Raw genomic sequence first — 22,817 nt, 5'->3', positions numbered from 1 at the left:
TCCAGGGTGGGTGGACATTTTAGGACCAAGAGGATACCTGAGCTCATGACGAGGATGTACTGGTGGCTGCATATGACCCTTGACATCGGAGACTATATTCGGGCATGTGTGTCTCCTGCACCAAGAATATGTCTCTTATTCATCCAGGGTGGGCGGTGTTGTTCATCAAACATGTATTTCGCCTACACGGCATGCTTGAAAAAAATAGTCAGTGACCATGTCCCCAGTTCACATCTTGGTTCTGGAGAGAGCTTTGTCATCTGCTCAGAAATGAGCTAAATCTCACTTCAGCTTACCATCCCAATACAAACGGGTTGGTAGAGAGAGCCAACCAAACCCTGGTCACTTATTTGCGACATTTTATCTCCACCAGGCAGGATGATTGGGCGTCCTTGCTACCATGGGTGGAGATTGAGCTGAACAACGCTGTTGCCGACTCCACTGGGCAGACCCTTTTCCTTCTTAATTACAGCCAGCATCCACGTGTTCCCGTGCCCATGCCCATGTTATCCACCTACTCTAGGGTGGCAGACAGGGCGGTAGATGCACATGACATTTGGGACCACACACAGGATGCCATTCGGGCCTCCAAGGAGAGAATGAGGGTTTCCTTCGATAGGCATCGGCACCCCGCTTCGACTTTTGCTCCGGGCAACTTAGTGTGGCTCTACGCCTGTAACATCATGCTGCGAGTTGAGTCCACTTAGTTTGCTCCTCAGTACATAGGTCCCTTCAAGGTCCTGGAACAGATCAATCCTGTGGTCTACCGCCTGACCCTTCCTCACGCCTGGGTATTACCGACATGTTTCATGTGTCCCTCTTAAAACCCGTTCACATGTCCCGGTTTTCTGAGTCATCTGCTGGGACATCGGGCTTCTTCATGGACAATAATGAGGTGAACACCATTGCTAGGTCCAAGGTGGTAAGTGGCAAAAAGTTCTATCTGGTGGACTGGAAGGGTCGTGGTCCAGAGGACAGGACCTGGGAAGCTATTGAGCATATTCGGGCTCCTTAGCTCATTGCGGCATTTTAGCTTACGAGGTCAAGAGGTGGGGCCCTAGGAGGGGGGTAATGTTAGGCATTGAGATCCTGCCGCTGCACAGGGGGAATTTTGAGCCATGTCCTCTGCGGTCTCCCATTCTTCTTGAGAGGATCCTGCTAAGCAGAGACGTCAGTCCCAGTGTCTTGCTCAGGCTAATGCTGTGCATCTTATTGCTGCTGCCATCCCTGGTCCAGCTATAGCAACCAGCATTAGTCAGCGGCGAGCAGAGGCTCCTGGGACTAATGTGCGCCCACATTGCACAAACCCGATTGATAGCGTCTGATAGTGGCGTTCGCCAGTGTGACACCGTGCGCACTCTGTGAGCTAAATATACTTCTTAGCCTTTGTTAGTGGCATTCGCCAGTGCGACGCTGTGCGCACTCAGTGTGCTATATCTTCTCAGTTAGTGCTGTGCCCTTTGACAGTTAACAGGGTATGGATCTCATATCCATTTATATCAATTAATAACGAGTGTCCCACGACGATATCCCCTATAGAACAGTGACATCAGGTGACTGTTGTCACTGCTCTATAGGGCCTCCCAGTGATGAACTGACAGGAGACAATCGCTCTTGCAGTGCTTCACTGTAGAGGTTCATGTAGTTCACTCTCACTTTATGGCAATGCTGTGAGGGAATTTTCCATCACAGCAGTGCCACAAGTGAGAGTAGGAACTATTTCTCACAGCGGCGGAGGATGCAGTGCGGAAGGATACCTTCTGTCATAGTATCCCGGAGCCCCTGGAGAGCGATCGCATCAGCTGATGTGGCAGCTCTCCACGGGAGATCGTCGTGTGACACTCGTATTAAATGGATTTTTGCGGATCAGGGAGTATATTGTTTGTTTATTATTTTTAATATTTTGTACAGGTGATAATTGGCTTCGGGATCAAGGTGATTCATGAGTATGTACTCTATGTTGTATGTACTGTATGTCTATATGTGTGTACTGTATGTATTGTATGTTGTATGTTGTATGCTGCATGCTCTGTATGTACTGTATGTTATATGTTGTATGTATTGTATGTTGTATATAATGTATGCTATATGTTGTATGTACTGTATGTTTTATGTTAAATATGTTGTATGTACTGTATGATGTATGTTGTATGTACTATATGTTGCATGTACTGTATGTTATATGTTCTGCATGTACTGTATGTTATATGTTCTGCATGTACTGTATGTTGTATGTACTGTATGGTGTATGTTGCATGTTCTGTATGTTGTATTTACTGTATGTTATATGTTGTATGTGTTGTGTGGTCTGTATGTTGTATGTACTGTATGTACTGTATATACTGTTTGTTGCATGTTTTGTAGGTTGTATGTACTGTATGTAATGTATGTTGTATGTACTGTGTGTGCTATATGTTGCATGTACTGTGTGTACTGTATGTTGTATGTAATGTATGTACTGTATGTTGCATGTACTGAATGTACTATATGTTGCATGTAGTATGCATTGTATGTTGTATGTTGCATGCATGGTATGTTGTATGTACTGTATGTACTGTATATGTGTGTATGTGTTTTTGTTTATTACATTCAACACATTAGCCGGATGATGGGACTACTACTGTCCCATCATTGGCTAATGTGTCAATCACTGTCACTGTAGCAGGCATAGCCGGATGGGACTTGTAGTCCCATCGGACGAGGCCTGCACAAACACACACACACAAACCCACCACCCGCACAGCCCCGGACAGCGCTGCACAGCCCCGGACAGATCCCCGGACAGCCATGGACAGCGCTGCACAGCCCCGGACAGCCCACAGACCCCTGGAGGAAACTCTTCTTCAGGCCCTGGGATCCATATTAATGTAAAAAGTAAAGAATAAAAAATATGGCTATACTCACCCCTCGGACGAACCCTGGCTGTCACCGCTGCAAGCGTCCGCCTCCGTTCCTGAGAATTGCAGAGAGTGAAGGACCTTCGATGACGTCGCGGTCAGGTGACCGGTCACCTGACTGCTCACGTGACCACTCACCTGACCGCAACGTCATCGAAGATCCTTCACTCCCTACATTCTCAGGAACGGAGGCGGACGCTTGCAGCGGTGACAGCCAGGGTTCGTCCGAGGGGTGAGTATAGCCATATTTTTTATTTTTATTCTTTATTTTTTACATTAATATGGATCCCAGGGCCTGAAGAAGAGTTTCCTCTCCTCCAGACCCTTGGAACCATACGCACCGCACACGTCGATTCTGATTTCCGATATCACAGAAATATCGGAACTCGGTATCGGAATTCCGATACAGCAAATATCGGCCGATACCCGATACTTGCAGTATCGGAATGCTCAACACTAATTGTGACACATTTAAAAGAAAGTAGCATCTATACAGAAATTTAAAGCGTAGACATGCAGCAGCCCATGTCCGCCTTACACTCTAGCGCAGGGGTCCCCAACCTGTAGCTCGGAAGCCACATGTGGCTCGCGGTCCCATGAATTGTGGCTCGCGGCTGTCTGTCAGCTTGGTGCATTAGCTCCAGTTATAGCAAACAGGTATGAAGAGCACATCTGAAAATTGAGAATTTTGTGAGCAGCCCTGCACAGAAGAGCAGATCTGGATGCACATGAACTGGTCTTAGGGGTTTTGAGATGATTTAAGTATGGTACCCTGGAGACAAGATGACACCACCTGTCAGAGGAGGTGTTTGAAGCCGGATGTGACAGTGTCTTGGGAGTACTTTATAGAAGAATACTGAATGGGGGGTATTGTAGGAACCCCTGGACTGGATCTTTGTATACTGCTTTGGGGTGGTTGATTTTTGTGGAAAAGCTTTGGTTACCATTATGCCTGTAATGGGGGCTTTAGTTGCCACTACTATGAGGGGGCGGGAGTTGAAATGTGGCTCGCAACCCTCTCTCAAGGCTGGATGTGGCTCACGGCCCTCTGTCAGAGCTGAATGTGGCTCTCAAGGTCAGAAACGTTGGGGACCTCTGTCTAGCGCAAATATCACCAAATTGTTGTGGAAATAGTTTAAAATATATCCCACAGTGGATTAGAAATTATTTTGCCACTATATGTACAAAATGTAGGTGAAAAATCAGTAATAAATATTGGTCATTAAGTTTATAAATTCACTTTCATCACCAAGACACTGAACATCTGTAAAAGTTTAGATTTCAAATACCTCTTTTACATTGGCCTTTAGCAATTTGCCACCAAGTGCCTTCAATACATGCCATTTTAATGAGTCCATCCTGAGTGTATCCTGGAAGGCAGGCAAAATTTGCAACCTTACCAGGTGGGTAAGTTTCTTCATTCCATTCACCTTGTAATTGAGCTTCTTTTATGTTGTCAGGCTTTTGACAATGATCTACAGTAAGAGAACATAGATATTCAAAAAAATATTTAAAACATTTTCTTAATTATGCAAGTAAGTGAAATAAAGATCAACGCAATTGTATTATGTTATGTTAATGCACTTCTCAATTGTTTCATTGATTTATAAGTGTACTGTAAAAACCATTGCTAGCTGCAGGAGTTTGGGGTAACAAAGGGTTAGCAAAAGTGATGATCGAATAGTGAAATATTGGGATTCAGGAAAATAATTTCTATTATCCGTTAATTCATACCAAATAACCAATGCAATGCAAGTCAATGGGAAATCTCAATATTTTTCTGCTGAACCCAACAAACAGGTCTGGGGGCATGAGAAAAAAGCTGAAATGGATGGGAAATAGATAAAACTAAATGGGAACAGCATGGATAAGATGCCTGCATGCCTTTCTGAAACACATATAGTATATGGCAATAATGTTGTCAGACAATTGGGTCATTTTTACGGATTTTTAAAAAGACCTACCAAACCCAAAACATTTTTTAAAGGGAAAGATGCTAAGAAACATTTTTTCCTTCATAAATACATACATAAATGGATCGCCCCCACGTAAGGGCAATGGGGTACTCGGTACCGGGTCCTTCAGTTCCCTCAGGGAGGATGTCATGGTGGCCCGACCCGGACCGTGGCCCTATGAGGGGCGCCCAATAAAATGCAGAGTTCATAGATAACGGTAGTGTTCATGACGCCACCTGTGGTATTCGGTCAGTGTGACCAATGCTGCTCAGGGGTACGCTGGGGTGATGTTATGGCAGCTAGATGGTGTACCTTCCCACAGGTAAAGTATTTCCCCAGGGCTTCCCAGAAATGTAGATGATGATGGTGGACGATGTGAGGTGCGGCGAATAACGAGGACACAATGGGTGCAGTCTCTTTACCTTTACTGAAGGCTTCAGCATCCACAGTCCAGAGTGCCGGATGACAGGGTAGGCAGGGTCCGGCTGGTCTGATGGCAATTCCAGAGTCCCCTTATCCAGGTGGAAATCAGTAGCCTTCCCCTTGCGCACAGTAACGTAGTAGGTCCCTACTTGCATAAGCTACCATAAGGTCCTCACTCTGTTGTTACTTCTCTCTCTCTGTCCCCCAGATGGATAGGACAAACCCGTATGACGGTAATGGCCTGAGGCTATTTTATAGGGACCCTAGAGACGCCCCTCCTCCACAATTGCCACCGTGTCTGCTTAGGTGTTTAGGTCATACAGCCAACTTGGAATTGACTGCCCTGCCGGTCTCTGAAGTAAAGCGTAGAGTCTATTACTCCCTCAGTGTTCCGGCCACCGGATCTGCGCTTCAGATGGAGGCAGCCTGCTTCTAGCTGGTCTCCCACTGATGTTTCACTCCTGTTGCTATGACTTCTTTTCTCACTGACTACAGCACAATTCCTTTTGTGTCCTTTCTTAGGATGCTGCCGCATGGGTTGCAGGCGCAGCTCCATGTCCTTCTTTCTCTCCTCCTCAGACTTCAGTCTGGATCTGACCAGGGATCACCCCAGCCTGATGAACCTGGAGACCTTTCCTCGTCGGTCCCCAGCAAGGAACTCTCCTCTCCTCCGACTGACTAACTTCCTAACCAACCCACCAGTTTTACCCTGTGTGAGGAGTGGCCTAGTGGATAGAACCCTTAGCTCCCCCTGGTGGACTGGAGTGTGAAGTGTGTGTGTGGCTGTGATACCTGGTAAGGTGAACTCCTTTGGTGCCATCAGACGTAACATCACTCCCCCTGGTGGAAGAATGACATTATTGCAACGACCAGGACTCTGGGGCGCTGCACTCCCCCCCCCCCCCCCCCGTTAAATCCAGCACTCCGGGGCTGGGAAAAGAACACAACAATTACAGGTTAGCAAAAGACGTGCAAAATTTTTGAAATGCTTTAAAACAAATTAATTTAACAGTGCTTCCCCTTTACGGGAGGTGAGAACACTTGAACGTTACAAACAAGAACATATTTACATTGTGTGTATTACCTTTTAAGGCAAAATAGAAAAGAGACAATTACTATCTTACTATGGAACGTAATTACCCATACAGGTATTCTATCTGCTAAGTGCAATTACCCTCTAAGGGTATACTATCATTAACCCTTAAAGTGCAAATCAACATTTTCCTTATCTTTCTTCTTCATATGCAGGACTATCTGTCTACCCCTACAGGCCTACTGCATCTTTCTTCCTAAGACCTCAATTTTATTTAAAGTACATCATGTAAATTATTTCCTATTCTGAACACTGTAAAACATTCTATACAAACTAGCTTCTGAAGGCGACATTATTACCATTTAGCAAGGTGCAACACATGAACATTCCCTTTAAGAGGGATACTCAAGTCTTTTCTGAGGTAGTGCTAACAATCAACAAGTCAGTTATCACTCTTAAATAGCAAAACTTTCACGAAGTCCTCAGGGACAGTCTCTTCGCCAAGTCTTCTTTCTTGTAAAACCAGTAGAGAACACCTTTAAGAAGGTGCAAACTATGTACAACGGACAGTTTGTGAACCATTCACCATCCATGATTCCAATGGTCTTTAGAAACAATGATAAAACTTGTGCAAAACTTGAAACTATAGGGATCCCGGGTAAACAAAGGGATCCCTTTAAATGTTAACCCTGGCCTGGGTGTCCTTCGATGAGGTAGACTGTGTAGGGTAGGGTGTCCTTAATCTGGTAGACTGGGACAATATGCTCAGAAATAAGAATACAGATAATAAATGGGAAATGTTTAAGAACATCCTAAATAGGCAGTGTAAGCGGTTTATACCTTGTGGGAATAAAAGGACTAGAAATAGGAAAAACCCAATGTGGCTAAACAAAGAAGTAAGACAGGCAATTAACAGTAAAAAGAAAGCATTTGCACTACTAAGGCAGGATGGCACCATTGAAGCTCTAAAAAACTATAGGGAGAAAAATACTTTATCTAAAAAACTAATTAAAGCTGCCAAAAAGGAAACAGAGAAGCACATTGCTAAGGAGAGTAAAACTAATCCCAAACTGTTCTTCAACTATATCAATAGTAAAAGAATAAAAACTGAAAATGTAGGCCCCTTAAAAAATAGTGAGGAAAGAATGGTTGTAGATGACGAGGAAAAAGCTAACATATTAAACACCTTCTTCTCCACGGTATTCACGGTGGAAAATGAAATGCTAGGTGAAATCCCAAGAAACAATGAAAACCCTATATTAAGGGTCACCAATCTAACCCAAGAAGAGGTGCGAAAGCGGCTAAATAAGATTAAAATAGATAAATCTCCGGGTCCGGATGGCATACACCCACGAGTACTAAGAGAACTAAGTAATGTAATAGATAAACCATTATTTGTTATTTTTAGGGACTCTATAGCGACAGGGTCTGTTCCGCAGGATTGGCGCATAGCAAATGTGGTGCCAATATTCAAAAAGGGCTCTAAAAGTGAACCTGGAAACTATAGGCCAGTAAGTCTAACCTCTATTGTTGGTAAAATATTTGAAGGGTTTCTGAGGGATGTTATTCTGGATTATCTCAATGAGAATAACTGTTTAACTCCATATCAGCATGGGTTTATGAGAAATCGCTCCTGTCAAACCAATCTAATCAGTTTTTATGAAGAGGTAAGCTATAGGCTGGACCACGGTGAGTCATTGGACGTGGTATATCTCGATTTTTCCAAAGCGTTTGATACCGTGCCGCACAAGAGGTTGGTACACAAAATTAGAATGCTTGGTCTGGGGGAAAATGTGTGTAAATGGGTTAGTAACTGGCTTAGTGATAGAAAGCAGAGGGTGGTTATAAATGGTATAGTCTCTAACTGGGTCGCTGTGACCAGTGGGGTACCGCAGGGGTCAGTATTGGGACCTGTTCTCTTCAACATATTCATTAATGATCTGGTAGAAGGTTTACACAGTAAAATATCGATATTTGCAGATGATACAAAACTATGTAAAGCAGTTAATACAAGAGAAGATAGTATTCTGCTACAGATGGATCTGGATAAGTTGGAAACTTGGGCTGAAAGGTGGCAGATGAGGTTTAACAATGATAAATGTAAGGTTATACACATGGGAAGAAGGAATCAATGTCACCATTACACACTGAATGGGAAACCACTGGGTAAATCTGACAGGGAGAAGGACTTGGGGATCCTAGTTAATGATAAACTTACCTGGAGCAGCCAGTGCCAGGCAGCAGCTGCCAAGGCAAACAGGATCATGGGGTGCATTAAAAGAGGTCTGGATACACATGATGAGAGCATTATACTGCCTCTGTACAAATTCCTAGTTAGACCGCACATGGAGTACTGTGTCCAGTTTTGGGCACCGGTGCTCAGGAAGGATATAATGGAACTAGAGAGAGTACAAAGGAGGGCAACAAAATTAATAAAGGGGATGGGAGAACTACAATACCCAGATAGGTTAGCGAAATTAGGATTATTTAGTCTAGAAAAAAGACGACTGAGGGGCGATCTAATAACCATGTATAAGTATATAAGGGGACAATACAAATATCTCGCTGAGGATCTGTTTATACCAAGGAAGGTGACGGGCACAAGGGGGCATTCTTTGCGTCTGGAGGAGAGAAGGTTTTTCCACCAACATAGAAGAGGATTCTTTACTGTTAGGGCAGTGAGAATCTGGAATTGCTTGCCTGAGGAGGTGGTGATGGCGAACTCAGTCGAGGGGTTCAAGAGAGGCCTGGATGTCTTCCTGGAGCAGAACAATATTGTATCATACAATTAGGTTCTGTAGAAGGACGTAGATCTGGGGATTTATTATGATGGAATATAGGCTGAACTGGATGGACAAATGTCTTTTCGGCCTTACTAACTATGTTACTATGTTACTATATTACTATGAGTTGTGCCTCCACATCGCGCCGATTGACGAACACTTCGAGGTTGAGGCCGGGCTCCTTTATAAAGCCCCAACCTCCCTGCAGGCGGAAGGTTACGATGGTCCCATAATGCTGTGGGCCCCAGTCCTCCTCGGCCATCTGCCTAGCCTTTGCTTTGGCCTGCAGGTCCCTCTCACGGTCAGCCTGACGTCGGAACTCCCTCTTCCTAGCCCACTCCTCCTGCTGACGCAGCTGCCGGCGGTATTCTTCATGGGCGATTACCGCAATACTCTCCCCCTCTGGCTGGTCCTCCCCAGGGAACCCGATCAGGTTAGTGGTGGCGCGGGTCCACTTAAAGGTCACCCACTCTCCCTGGATGTCCACTTTCTGCCTGATGGGCTGCAGCGGAACGTCTGAGGTCTTCATAGTCTCCCATGGCCTCTTCCACTCTAAGCGACTACACACCCGGCCGGGCGTTGGTGGTTGGGGTGAATCTACATCCAGTAGCAAGGATCTCTCGGCTACTGGGGCAGGGTCGGTGTTGTTACCTGCCTCCGTGGCGTCTCCGGTGCCGATCTCCTCTGCCGCAGGCTGGGGCTTGGACGGCTGGCTGCATGGTTGCTTCTCAGGGCCGGCGGTTGCACGTTGGCAAAGGTTCCGGAGCTGCCGACACAGATCATCGAATTCCGCTCCCAGAACCTTCTGGTTTGCGTGTCCTGGCAGTGTTCCGCTCGGCTCCCATTGGCTGGAGCAGCAACGGGTGTTCTCCCCCTCTTCCGGACTGCCTCCGCTCGCCATGATGCCAACCTGGTTCTGCCGAATGGCGTCCAGCGGTTCTTGCTCCTCCTCCTCCAGAGGGCGGTTCCTTCTTCGTCCCCCACCATCCCAGGCTAGGAGGCGGACTTTTTTTGTTGATGGGCATATTTCCCGGACATAGTAGTATCTGTGAAGGGCTGGCTTTACTTTTGCGCCGTTCTTCCATGCTATGCCCACGATGACATGCCCCACTCCTCCAACACGCCACATGATGCTGCAATGGCGTCGGTTTTGGCGGGAATTTTGGCGGTAACCAGCTATACACAGCCTTTAAGCAATTTACAGTTCTTAGGCGCACATGACCCGATTTTTCAGGCTTAAGTCCATCCTGTTTGTGACGCCAAAAAGTTGGATCGCCCCAACGTAAGGGCAATGGGGTACTCGGTACCGGGTCCTTCAGTTCCCTCAGTGAAGATGTCACGGTGGCCCGACCCGGACCGTGGCCCTATGAGGAGCGCCCAATAAAAGGCAGAGTTCGTAGATAACGGTAGTGTTTGTGACGCCACCTGTGGTATTCGGACAGAGTGACCGACGCTGCTCAGGGGTCCTCTGGGGTGATGTTATGGCAGCTAGATGGTGAACCTTCCCACAGATGAAGTATTTCCCCAGGGCTTCCCAGAAATGTAGATGATGATGGTGGATGATGTAAGGCACGGCGAATAACGAGGACACAATGGGTGCAGTCTCTTTACCTTTACTGAAGGCTTCAGCATCCACAGTCCAGAGTGCCGGATGACAGGGTAGGCAGGGTCCGGCCGGTCTGATGGCAATTCCAGAGTCCCCTTATCCAGGTGGAAATCAGTAGCCTTCCCCTTGCGCACAGTAACGTAGTAGGTCCCTACTTGCATAAGCTACCATAAGGTCCTCACTCTGTTGTTACTTCTCTCTCTCTGTCCCCCAGATGGATAGGACAAACCCGTATGACGGTGATGGCCTGAGGCTATTTTATAGGGACCCTAGAGACGCCCCTCCTCCACAATTACCACCGTGTCTGCTTAGGTGTTTAGGTCGGACAGCCAGCTTGGAATTGACTCCCCTGCCGGTCTCTGAAGTAAAGCGTAGAGTCTATTACTCCCTCAGTGTTCAGGCAACCGGATCTGCGCTTCAGATGGAGGCAGCCTGCTTCTAGCTGGTCTCCCACTGATGTTTCACTCCTGTTGCTATGACTTCTTTTCTTACTCACTACAGCACAATTCCTTTTGTGTCCTTTCTTAGGATGCTGCCGCATGGGTTGCAGGCGCAGCTCCGTGTCCTTCTTTCTCTTCTCCTCAGACTTCAGTCTGGATCTGACCAGGGATCACCCCAGCCAGCTCGACCTGGAGACCTTTCCTCGTCGGTCCCCAGCCAGGAACTCTCCTCTCCTCCGACTGACTAAATTCCTAACCAACCCACCAGTTTTACCCTGTGTGAAGAGTGGCCTAGTGGATAGAACCCTTAGCTCCCCCTGGTGGACTGGAGTATGAAGTGTGTGTGTGGCTGTGATAACTGGTAAGGTGAACTCCTTTGGTGCCATCAGACGTAACATCACTCCCCCTGGTGGAACAGCGACATTACTGCAACGACCAGGACTCTGGGGCGCTGCATATATAATGCAAAATAAAAACAAATAAAATAAATTATACCTACTCTTTAGCATATGTTTGCACAGTGCGTTTTGGCTTCAGTTTTTCCTTTAATATTTCTGAGGCCTCTCCCTCCTACATTTGGGAGGTCCCTCCCTCATGCCAAAAGATAGCAAGATAATGGAATACATATTCCCCATCCCTTTATAATGCCATTTCAAACATGCAAATTTGAATTTTGGGCTTTGCTTGCCACCACCACCATGTCCACCACCACGTCATTATGCGGTTCTCGCTTACAATTTGCAAAGTGCAGCAGGGACAGTGACACCAGAGTTTGGTAAAGGCACTCTCAGGTGACCCTGTATCATACATTTGGGAGAGCTCTCACTCCAACATTTGTGAGGTCAATCCCTCATGCCAAATAGATAGCAAGATAGTGGAATACCTATTATCCATCTCTTTACAATTCCATTTCAAACATGCCCACTAGATTTTGGGTTTTGCCCGCCACCACCTCCATGTCCACCACCATGTCATTATGTGACCCTAGCTTTCAATTTGCAGAGTGCAAGCAGGTGCCATGAAACCTGAGTTTGTTAAGGGCCCTCAAGTGGCCCTGTATCATACATTTGGTAGAGCTCTTACTCCTACATTTGGGAGGGCTCTCCCTCATGCCTGATAATTAGCAATACATATTCCTCATAACTTTACAATGCCATTTCAAACAGGTCCATATGAATTTTGGGCTTTGCCTGCCACAACCACCATGTCCACCGCCATGTCATTATGCGGCCCTCTCTTTTCATTTTCATAGGTCCACCAGGTGCTGTGAAACCTGCGTTTTGTAAGGTCCACAGTTCACTTTTGCCATCGGATCCCAATGGAGCAACTGTCATAGTGGGTGAAGCCGCTGTAAGGTGAATATAATAAAGGAGATGTGTGAGCTGTATTATCAGTGTCAGTAAATTAGTTTCTACCAGACACCAAAAGCATTAGAATTAAATTCGGAATATAGTGTATGCAAGAGAGGGCCTGTGTTGTGGTCAGTCTGTTGGGCCTGAAACCCATGTCAAGAACATGTAGAAGCCTCATTTTACTTGGAAGCAGGCTCCTCAAGGAAAAGAGACAGAAGTGCCATTGACCAATCTGAACAAGCCTACGGACGTCTTCTAGATTCTACCAAACTAGACAGAATGTATTTTAGCATGGTTTTGAGCAACAATGAAGTAATTACAGGATATGTCCCACAAAGTGTCGATGTCTGTGGAGTGTATTACTCAGGTGACAGGCAGTACAACAGAGCTCAGGTAAAGGCCCTAGTGTGGCAGTCACCATTAGGGTTGAGCGACCTTGACTTTTTTAGAGTCGAGTCGGGTTTCGCAAAACCCGACTATCTCAAAAGTCGGGTCGAGTGAAATCGGCCGATTATGACGTAATGTCGGGATCGACCGAAACACGAAACCCAATGCAAGTCAATGGGGCAGCATAGTCGGCAGTGAGTGGGGGCCAGGAAAACACCTAGAGTGCCCATTTTAATGCCAAAACCATGCATTCTTCTTAATGAAGCTTGTCAATCTTAATTTCCCTTATAATAATAGTTAAGGTAAGGTAAGTATTTAAACTTTGCAAGTGCTGTGATCCTGAGCAAGCAGGGGGGGCCCACTCGTTGGCATTGGCACTGGCACAGGGCCCCTCAAAGTACGGCGGTGTGTTTGCACGGCGGGGGCGCCTCTCACCGGCAGCGACACTTTTGCGTACTATGAGGGGCCCTGTGCCAGTGACATCGCCAACGAGTATTCCTCCCCTCACCTGATGAAGGAACCTGCACTTTCATCTGCACCTTCCTCTTTGTCCCCGTGTAAGGTGGTATGGTATGCGGGAAGAGGAACCTGACTTTCAGCAGGGTCACAATCTTTCTGTGTAGCGTGCACGGGGAATGTTGCGTTATGGGTCAATGTACCAGCAGACTCATCTATCACTGGCTGGGCAATTGGCAGGATGAGGAGGAAACACAGATATAGGCCCAAAGAATAAAGTGGTTTAAATGCAGTTCAAAATTGGTAAGAGGACTAACCAGGGGGCATTGCTTTGTTCAGTGGAGGACAACTGTAATGAGAGGCTGACACAGAGAGTAGGCCCAAATCAGTAATTAGTCTAAATGCAGTTCGAAATTGGCAACAGTAGTAAACAGGCGGCACAGCTTTGTTCAGTGGAGGAGAACAGCAAGGAGCGGCAGACACCAATAGTAGGCCCCAACCCAACTAGTAGGCCAAATGCAGTCTAACATTAACAACTACTTAACGAGAGCCTGAAAATGGAATTTCAGGACAGGAAACCAGGAGAACAGCAAGGAGCGGCAGACTCTGTTAGTAGGCCCCAACCCAACTAGTAGGCCAAATGCAGTTGTTCTATTTAACAACTATTTAACAAGAGCCTGAAGATAGAAGCTCAGGAAAGGCAACCTGGAGAACACCTTGGAGCGGAAGACACCATCTCTACAACCCAGACCCAACTTGTAGGCCAAATGCAGTGTTGTTTTCAACAACTACTTAAGAAGAGCCTCAAGATTGAAGCAATGGGGAGGCAACCTGGGGAACACCTTGGAGTGGAACACACCGTCTCTACACCCCTGACCTAACTTGTAGGCCGCATGCAGTGTTGTTTTCAACAACTACTAAACGAGAGCCCCAACCCAAGTACTAGCCCCACTGCAGTTAGATTTAAAAAAACTACTAAACGAGAGCCTGAAGATCAAAGCTCCGAAAAGGCAACCCGGAGAACACCTTGGAGCCGCAGACACTGGTAGTAGGCCCCAACCCAAGTACTAGCCCCACTGCAGTTAGATTTAAAAAAATCTGCTAAACGAGAGCCTGAAGATCAAAGCTCAGAAAAGGCAACCCGGAGAACACCTTGGAGCGGCAGACACTGGTAGTAGGCTTTAAACCCAAAATTTTGGTCAATGGAGTTTATAAAATGTTCCAGGGGTACACAGGCAGCATTGGTGTGGTAAGCGGAGGACAATTTCTATTTGGGACTGCAGACAGACTTAGTAGGCTGTCCCCTGTGGACCATGCATGTAATGGACATGTAACCTTTCGTGGACATGCCTACTGGTCCATGCATCTGTTGTCAGGTGCACCTTTCTACTATTAGATAGCCTGAGAGCATGAACAATGCGGATTTTTACATGATGGTGGAGGGCTGGGATGGCTTTTCTCGCAAAAGAAGTGACAACTGGGTAGCTCTTACCGTGGTACAGCGTAGTCCATCTGGGCTTCATAATTATAAATTAAAGAAAAAAAGTAGGCTGTATGCACTTTGAAATAGGTTCCAGGGGTACACGGGCGGCAGTGGACTGGTCACTGGAGGACTAGTGGAAGGAGGGACCGCAGACAGGCATAGTAGGCATAACATTATAAAATTGGGCTGTAGGCACTTTATAATTGGTTCCAGGGGTACACGGGCAGCATTGGTCTGGTCAGTGGAGGAGTAGTAGAAAGAAGGGACCGCAGACAGGCTTCGAAGGCCTAACATATTAAAATTGGGCTGTAGGCACTTTATAATTGGTTCCAGGGGTACACGGGCAGCAGTAGACAGGTCAGTGGAGGCCTAGTGGAAGGAGGGACCGCAGACAGGCTTCGAAGGCCTAACATAATAAAAATTGGGCTGTAGGCACTTTAAATTAGGTTCCAGGGGTACACGGGCAGCAGTGGTCTGGTCAGTGGAGGAGTAGTAGAAAGAAGGGACCGCAGACAGGCTTCGAAGGCCTAACATAATAAAATTTGGCTGTAGGCACTTTATAATTGGTTCCAGGGGTACACGGGCAGCATTGGTCTGGTCAGTGGAGGAGTAGTAGAAAGAACGGACCGCAGACAGGCTTCGAAGGCCTAACATAAAAAAAATTGGGCTGTAGGCACTTTATAATTGGTTCCAGGAGTACACGGGCAGCATTGGTCTGGTCAGTGGAGTAGTAGTAGAAAGAAGGGACCGCAGAGAGGCTTCGAAGGCCTAACATAATAAAATTGGGCTGTAGGCACTTTTTAATTGGTTCCAGGGGTACACGGGCAGCAGTAGACAGGTCAGTGGAGGCCTAGTAGAAGGAGGGACCGCAGACAGGCTTCGAAGGCCTAACATAAAAAAAATTGGGCTCTTCGCCACAAGGAGAAACAAAAAAATCCGGAAATTTGCCTCCCTATCTCTAGCGGATCATCCGGACATTCTGGACGCTCTCCAAGCCCCTTGGCAGTTCAGTCTAGCATATGCTTTTCCGCCGATCATACTGCTACCCCAAGTCATTCGCAAAATCAGAACCGAAGGAGCGAGGGTGATACTAATAGCTCCATTCTGGCCCAAGAGACCATGGTTCTCGTGGCTGCAAACCATGTCGGTCTCAGATCCTTGGGTCCTCCCCTCAACACCCAATCTTCTCTTCCAGGGTCCGTTTTTCCACCCTCAAGTGGACAGTCTACATCTCACGGCCTGGAATTTGATATGCAGATGCTAAAATCAAGGGGGTTCTTGGAGGGATTGATAAACACGCTCCTCCAGAATAGAAAACCTTCCACTACAAAAATTTACACAAAAATATGGAAGAAATTCCTACAATTCCATACATCTTCAAACACGTCAGAAATTCCGATACAGTCTATCCTGGAATTTCTTCAAAAAGGGAGAGAACTAGGTTTAACTGCAAACACCTTTAAAAGTTCATGTTTCAGCACTAGGAGCTCTCTATGGCCATAACATTGCGGGGAATAGATGGGTATCCCGATTTATTACAGCCTGTGAACGGATAAATCCAGTTAATATACCTAGAGTTCCTCCCTGGGATCTAAACTTAGTTTTACAAGCCCTAACAGACTCTCCATTCGAACCAATAGATTCAATACCAATCAAGATCCTATCACTAAAAACGGCCCTCTTGGTAGCACTGACTTCAGCCAGGAGAATCAGTGACATCCAAGCACTCTCTATAGATCCACCTTTCCTGCTAACTTTTCAGGATAAGTTAGTCCTTAAACCAGACCCTTCCTACCTTCCCAAAGTAGCTAAGACATTCCATAGGTCTCAGGAAATAATCTTGCCCTCTTTCTTCAGTAATCCTTCCACTCCTGAAGAACAAAAGTACCACACTCTAGATGTTAAAAGAGTAGTGTTAAAGTACATTGAAAGAACCTGTAGGGCTCTGTTTATTTCCTTCCAGGGTCACAAGAAGGGTCATGGAATAACGAAAAGCACGTTATCCCGGTGGATCAGAGAGTCTATCAGACTGGCCTATTCCACGAGTAAAGAAAACCCTCCGGAAGGCATAACAGCGCACTCTACCAGAGCTATGGCATCCTCCTGGGCAGAAAGGGGAGAGGTCCCAATTGAGACTATATGTAAGGCGGCAACTTGGTCAAATCCCTCTACATTCTATAATCACTATAGGCTTGACCTATCGTCAACTTCTGACCTAGACTTTGGCAGGACTGTCCTCAGCACGGTGGTCCCCCCCTAGGTGATGGTCTCTGTAAGATCTCCAGTGGGGTGCTGTCGTGGCGAAAGGGAAAAAGCCGGATTACTCACCGGTAATACTCTTTTAGTGAGTCCACGACAGCACCCTCTTATATCCCTCCCTATATTAATATAGTACTTACTATTGAGTAAAATTCTTTTAATCATACATGAGCAAATAAGTTTGAAAATGAAATAAATTATATTTGCCTAATACTGGCGGTCCTCCGGGTACTCTGAAATCAAAACTGAGGAGGAGAGGCGGACCGCCCCCTTTTATTTCTCGGTAGGTTTCCTGTTCCTGCGGGGCGGATCCCTCTCTCCAGTGGGGTGCTGTCGTGGACTCACTAAAAGAGTATTACCGGTGAGTAATCCGGCTTATTTGGTACATTCCTCCAGTACTAACATTATACTAGGGTCTGGCTAGTAATGGTGGATGAACAGTGACTGCAGCAGGACATCCAGCAGCTGGAGGGCAGGTTGGCGCCTCTCGAGCGTACAATGGCAGATGTGGATGTTACCACAGTAGCTGTTCAGGCAGCTGGTGTGGCTGCAGCAAGCTTGTCCACTGCCACCCCTGTTCTGACCTTATCCCACCTCCCACTGCCAGATAAATACTCTGGTGATAGCAAGTCATGTAGGGGATTCATGAGCCAGTGCACGATACACCTCGAGCTCCTGGCTGCATGTTTTCCCACAGAATGGGCAAAGGTGGGATTCATTATATCCCTTCTGTTGGACAGGGAGTTGGAGTGGGCTACGCTGCTGTGGGAGCAGGACGATCATGTTGAGCACAGTGATCCACTGTTTCTGAGCACTCTGAAACAGGTCTTTTTAGGACCTCGGGTCACCTGTGATACGGTGCTCCAACTGCTAGCATTGATCCATGGTCAGCCATTTTGCCATCCACTTCCGGACTTTAGCATCTGAGCTGGAGTGGCCAGATAAAGCCCTCATCCCTGTATTTTGGAGGGGGCTGGCTGACCATGTGAAGGACGCTTTGGCCACCAGGGAGATTCCCGCCACCCTGGAGGAGCTAATAGCTGTATCAACTTGAATCGACCTCCGTTTTAACGAGCGAATGTTGGAGTGAGCCCAGTGTAGGCAGAGGTTTCGGCTGGCTCCCATCTTTGCCAAACCTCTGGAATCTCCGGTTCAGGCATCCGAGTCACATGAGGCCATGGAGGTGTCACTAGCGGGATCTACGTTCCGGACTGTTCGTGCACTCAAGGTCTGTCATGTTTGCCAGCAATCAGGACATCTTGCCTCCAGATGATCCCAGCGGTCGGGGAAACGTGAGCGTCTAGTGGTTGTAGGAGAAGGTACACAAGGCATGGCAATGTTTTCCTCCAAACTGTCCTTCAAGGGGACAATTACTATAGGTCCATCCACTCTTACGTTAGAACTTTGCGTGGATTCTGGGCAGAGGGCAACTTTATGTCATCTGCTTTTGCCCAGGGACACGCAATACCCATGGTGATGCTAGCCAAACCTGTGACCGTACGAGTAGTAAATGGGTTGACACTGCCCTCACAGATAACTCACCAAACCATCCCATTTACTTTATCCATGTCTCTATCTCATCAGGGCGTTATCTCCCTGCTAGTCATTCCCAAGGGAATTGATGTGGTCCTGTTGGGGATACCATGGCTATGCTACCACTCTCCTCATGTAGAGTGGTCCTCAGGGAGAATTCTGGGATGGAGTGAATCTTGTGAGGGTAGATGTGTGAGGGAGTGCATTCAGGTTGCTACAACTGAAGTACCCGCAGATCTTTCCTTTCTCCGCAAGCACTTTTGGCCATATGCGGACGTATTCTTCAAGAGGGCTGCGGAGACCCTTTCGCCTTACCTCTCCTATGACTGTACTATTGACCTCTTGAGCAAAAAGAAAAAAAAAAATCCAGCTCCAGGAGTAAAATTAAACAAAATTTTTTTATTAAATATCTTTTAAAAATTGGAAAGCTGCTTACCAAAAATATAAATCACAAAATAAGGATGAAGACAAACATCAATTCGCTGGACGCGTTTCGAGCGCTAGAAGCGCTCTTAAACTTCAGCATCATGCTGGAGCTGGATTTTTTTTTTTTTTTCTTTTTGCTCATTAACCTCAGCGTTGGACAGAGAAGCTTTCCGTGCTCAGATTACATTTGGACTATGGAAAATTCCGCCATGCGGGTGAGCTGAAACACATTGTTTTTACTATTGACCTCTTGCCTGGTGCTGAGCCTAACCGGGGTCAAGTCTACCCGTTATCTCTCCCGGAGATGGAGGCAATGTCTCAGTACATTTAGGAGAATCTGGCAATAGGATTTAATAGGAAGTCAGTGTCACCTACAGGGGCGGGGTTCTTCTTTATACAGAAGAAGAACGGTTTAATGTCATCACTGTTAAGAATAAATACCCTCTGCCCCTGATATCTGAGAACTTCGATAGGTTGCGGGGAGCGAGGGCATTTACTAAGCTTGATTTGCGGGGTGCTTACAACCTGATTCGCATTCATGAGGGGGATGAATGGAAGATGGCTTTTAACACCAGGGCTGGGCACTATGATTACCTGATGATGCCCTTCGGGCTTTGTAATGCCCCAGCCATTTTGCAAGACATTGTAAGCGATATCTTACGGGATATGCTCTCCAACTAGGTTGTAGTCTATCTGGATGATATTCTCATCTACTCTCCAGATATAGACTCCCACCGGAGAGATATTTGCAAAGCCTTCGACCTCCTATGGGCAAACTCTCTCTATGCCAAGTTGGAGAAGTGTGTGTTTGAGCAGAAGTTTTTGCCTTTCCTGGGCTATATCATCTCTGCCCAAGGATTGGCTATGGATCCTGCCAAGCTACAGGCTGTGATGGACTGGCAGAAACTCCATTCTCTCAAAGCGGTGCAGTGCTTTATGGGGTTCATCAACTATTATCGCCAGTTCATTCCCCCCCTCTCAACTTTGGTAGCACCCCTGGTTGCCCTCACCAAGAAGGGAGCTAATCCCAAATTGTGGTCGGAGGAGGTCTCCAAGGCCTTCCTCTCTATCAAGTCACACTTCGCTGGAGCTCCCATTTTACATTGCTCCAATATAGATAAACCATTTATCATGGAGGTGGATGCCTCTTCTGTCGTCCTCTTCCAAAAGGATGCTCAAGGTCGGAAGCATCCTTGCTTCTTCTTCTCCAAGACCTTTACACCGACAGAGAGGAATTATTCCATCTGGGACAGGGAGCTGCTAGCTATGAAGTTGGCCTTTTTGGAGTGGATACATCTTCTGGAGGGGGCTCGCTACCCCTTCCAAGTATTTACCGACCACAAAAATTTGGTGTATTTACAAACCACCCAGTGGGAAAACTCTCGCCAGGCCAGATGGTCCCTGTTATTCTCCCGATTCCACTTTACCCTCCATTTTCTCTTTGGGGAGAAGAACACTCGGGCCGACCTTCTCTCTCTCCTTTGTGTCATCAGAAGAGGAGGAGGAGGAGCCTTGGCTTATTGTCCCTTCAGAGTGCCTGAGAACTCTGGCTCCGGTTTCGCTAGAGTCTGTGCCCCCAGGCAAGACTTTTGTACCATCTAATTTGTGACCAGAGGTTCTCTCTTGGGCTCACTCATCCAGGGTGGGAGGACATTTTAGGACCAAGAGGACATTTGAACTTCTGGCGAGGATGTACTGGTGGCCGCATATGGCCCGTGACATCAGGGACTATATTCGGGAGTGTCTCTCCTGCGCCAAGAATCGGTCTCCTCGGCAATGGCCTGCTGGGTTACTTTTCCCCCTGCCGGAGGCAGACAGGCCCTGGGAGACGGTTGGGATGGACTTCGTGGTTGGCTTACTCAAGTCTCGTAGCTGCACTGTTATCTGGGTAGTCACAGACCATTTTTCAAAAATGGTACACTTGGTGCCGCTTCCACGGTTACCTTCTGCACGGGCCTTGGCGTCGCTGTTCATTAAACATGTTTTCCACCTGCATGGCATGCCAGACAAAATTGTCAGTGACCGGGGTCCCAAGTTTGCATCTCGCTTCTGGAGAGAGTTCTGTCGTTTACTCAGCATAGAGCTGAATCTCTCTTCTGCGTACCACCCAGAGATGAATGGATTGGTAGAGAGGGCCAACCAGACTCTGGTCACATACCTGCGACATTTTGTCTCAGCCAGGCAGGATGACTGGGCATCCTTGCTACCATGGGTGAAGTTTGCATTGAACGATGCCATAGCCGACTCCATCCCATTCCAGACCCCATTCCTCCTTATCTACGGCCAGCATCCATGTGTCCCTGTGTCCATGCCCATGTCATCCATCGTTTTTAGGGTGGCAGACTGGGCGGTGGAGGCACGTGACATTTGGGACCGCACATAGGATGCCATCCGGGCCTCCAAGGAGAGAATTAGGGTTTCTGCTGATGTACCTTGGCGCCCTGCTCCGACCTTTGCTCCTGGCGACATAGTGTGGCTCTCCGCCTGTAACATCAGGCTGCGAGTTGAGTCCACTAAGTTTGCGCCTCGCTGCATAGACCCCTTCAAGATCCTGGAACAAGTCAACCTTATGGTCTATCGGTTGGACCTTCCTCCATACCTAGGTATCACCGACACCTTTTCATGTGTCCCTACTAAAACCCGTTCACATGTCCAGGTTTTCCGAATCATCTGCCGGGACATCGGGCTCATCCATGGATGATACGAGGTCAATGCCATTATGGGGTGTAAGGTGGTACGTGGCAAAAAATTCAATCTGGTGGATTGGAAGGGTCATGGCCCAGAGGACAGGACCTGGGAGCCTGTTGAGCACATTCGGGCTTTGCTGCTCATTGTGGCTTTTGAGCATAGCGAGGCCCAGGGAGGAGAGTGCCCATGTTAGGAGTCGAGTTCCCGCCACTGCAAAGGGGGAATCTCAAACCATGTCCGCTGCGGTCTCCCATTCTCCTTCAGCCCCAGTGGAGCCTGCTCAGCGGAGACGACGGTTCCAGCGTCTGGCTCAAGCTGATACTGTGCGCTTGGTAACTGCTGCCTTTCCAGGCTCTGCCTTTGTAGCCAGTGCTGATCAGCAGTGAGCAGGCGTTTCAGGGACTAAGTCCTGCTTTTCCCATACCTGCACACTTAGCACACGTTTCAGCGTCTATTCGCAGTGCCAGCCTGTACGGCACCGAGTGCAATCAGTGTGCTTTCCTGACAGCCAGTCAGTGTAGAGTGGGAACTCCTGCTTGGACTCAGCATCTGACTCGGCGTCCTCGGGCGCGGGCTCAAAGGCCACCGAGGGTCAGAGCGAGTCCAATCACCAGTTTAGTGGGGGTGATTCATAGGTATCCCACTAGTGTCTTTCAGCTGCACCCAGTGACTGCTTACAGGGCGCAGCATATTTACAGCGACTCTGAGAAACAACAGAGTTTGCTTCTATTCACACTGGGTGAGGTCTAACCCACGTGTGAGCAAGCGTCCATCTGCCATTACTCAGCTGCAGGTGTCATCTCTGCACGGTGGAACCCGGACTGTGAACACACCTCTTATTCTCTAATATTATTATTTGGTGTGTTCCGCCAGTCCTAACAGTGGGGTTCTGTTTTTACAAAATAAAATAGTGCCATCACAGCCCCCGTGCCCAAAAATTCACCGTACAGAGCAAGTTCACCCTGGTCATCGAGTGTCAGTTAAAGAACACATTGCAGGAGACAGGGTTAAGAAGAAGGCCCAATGTAATGTCATACCCAGTTCCCCAAGTAGGGTCCTGTTTTTACAAAATAAAATAGTGCCATCACAGCCCCCG

At 47.3% G+C, this 22,817-nt stretch overlaps 1 protein-coding gene across 2 annotated transcripts in view; it reads right to left on the bottom strand.

The window, feature by feature from the left end:
* LOC138647923 (complement factor H-related protein 4-like) overlaps positions 1-22,817 on the bottom strand; it is an 804,152-nt gene that overhangs the window by 752,521 nt on the left and 28,814 nt on the right. For both annotated transcript variants that reach the window (XM_069737286.1, XM_069737287.1), the window contains exon 2: positions 4,187-4,372. In XM_069737286.1, coding sequence (XP_069593387.1) covers positions 4,187-4,372 — 186 coding nt within the window. The remainder of the gene's footprint in view (positions 1-4,186; positions 4,373-22,817) is intronic.

This window comes from Ranitomeya imitator, chromosome 8 (assembly GCF_032444005.1).
Source record: "Ranitomeya imitator isolate aRanImi1 chromosome 8, aRanImi1.pri, whole genome shotgun sequence".
Lineage (NCBI taxonomy): Eukaryota > Metazoa > Chordata > Amphibia > Anura > Dendrobatidae > Ranitomeya > Ranitomeya imitator.
This window is presented reverse-complemented; position numbering and strand designations above follow the sequence as displayed.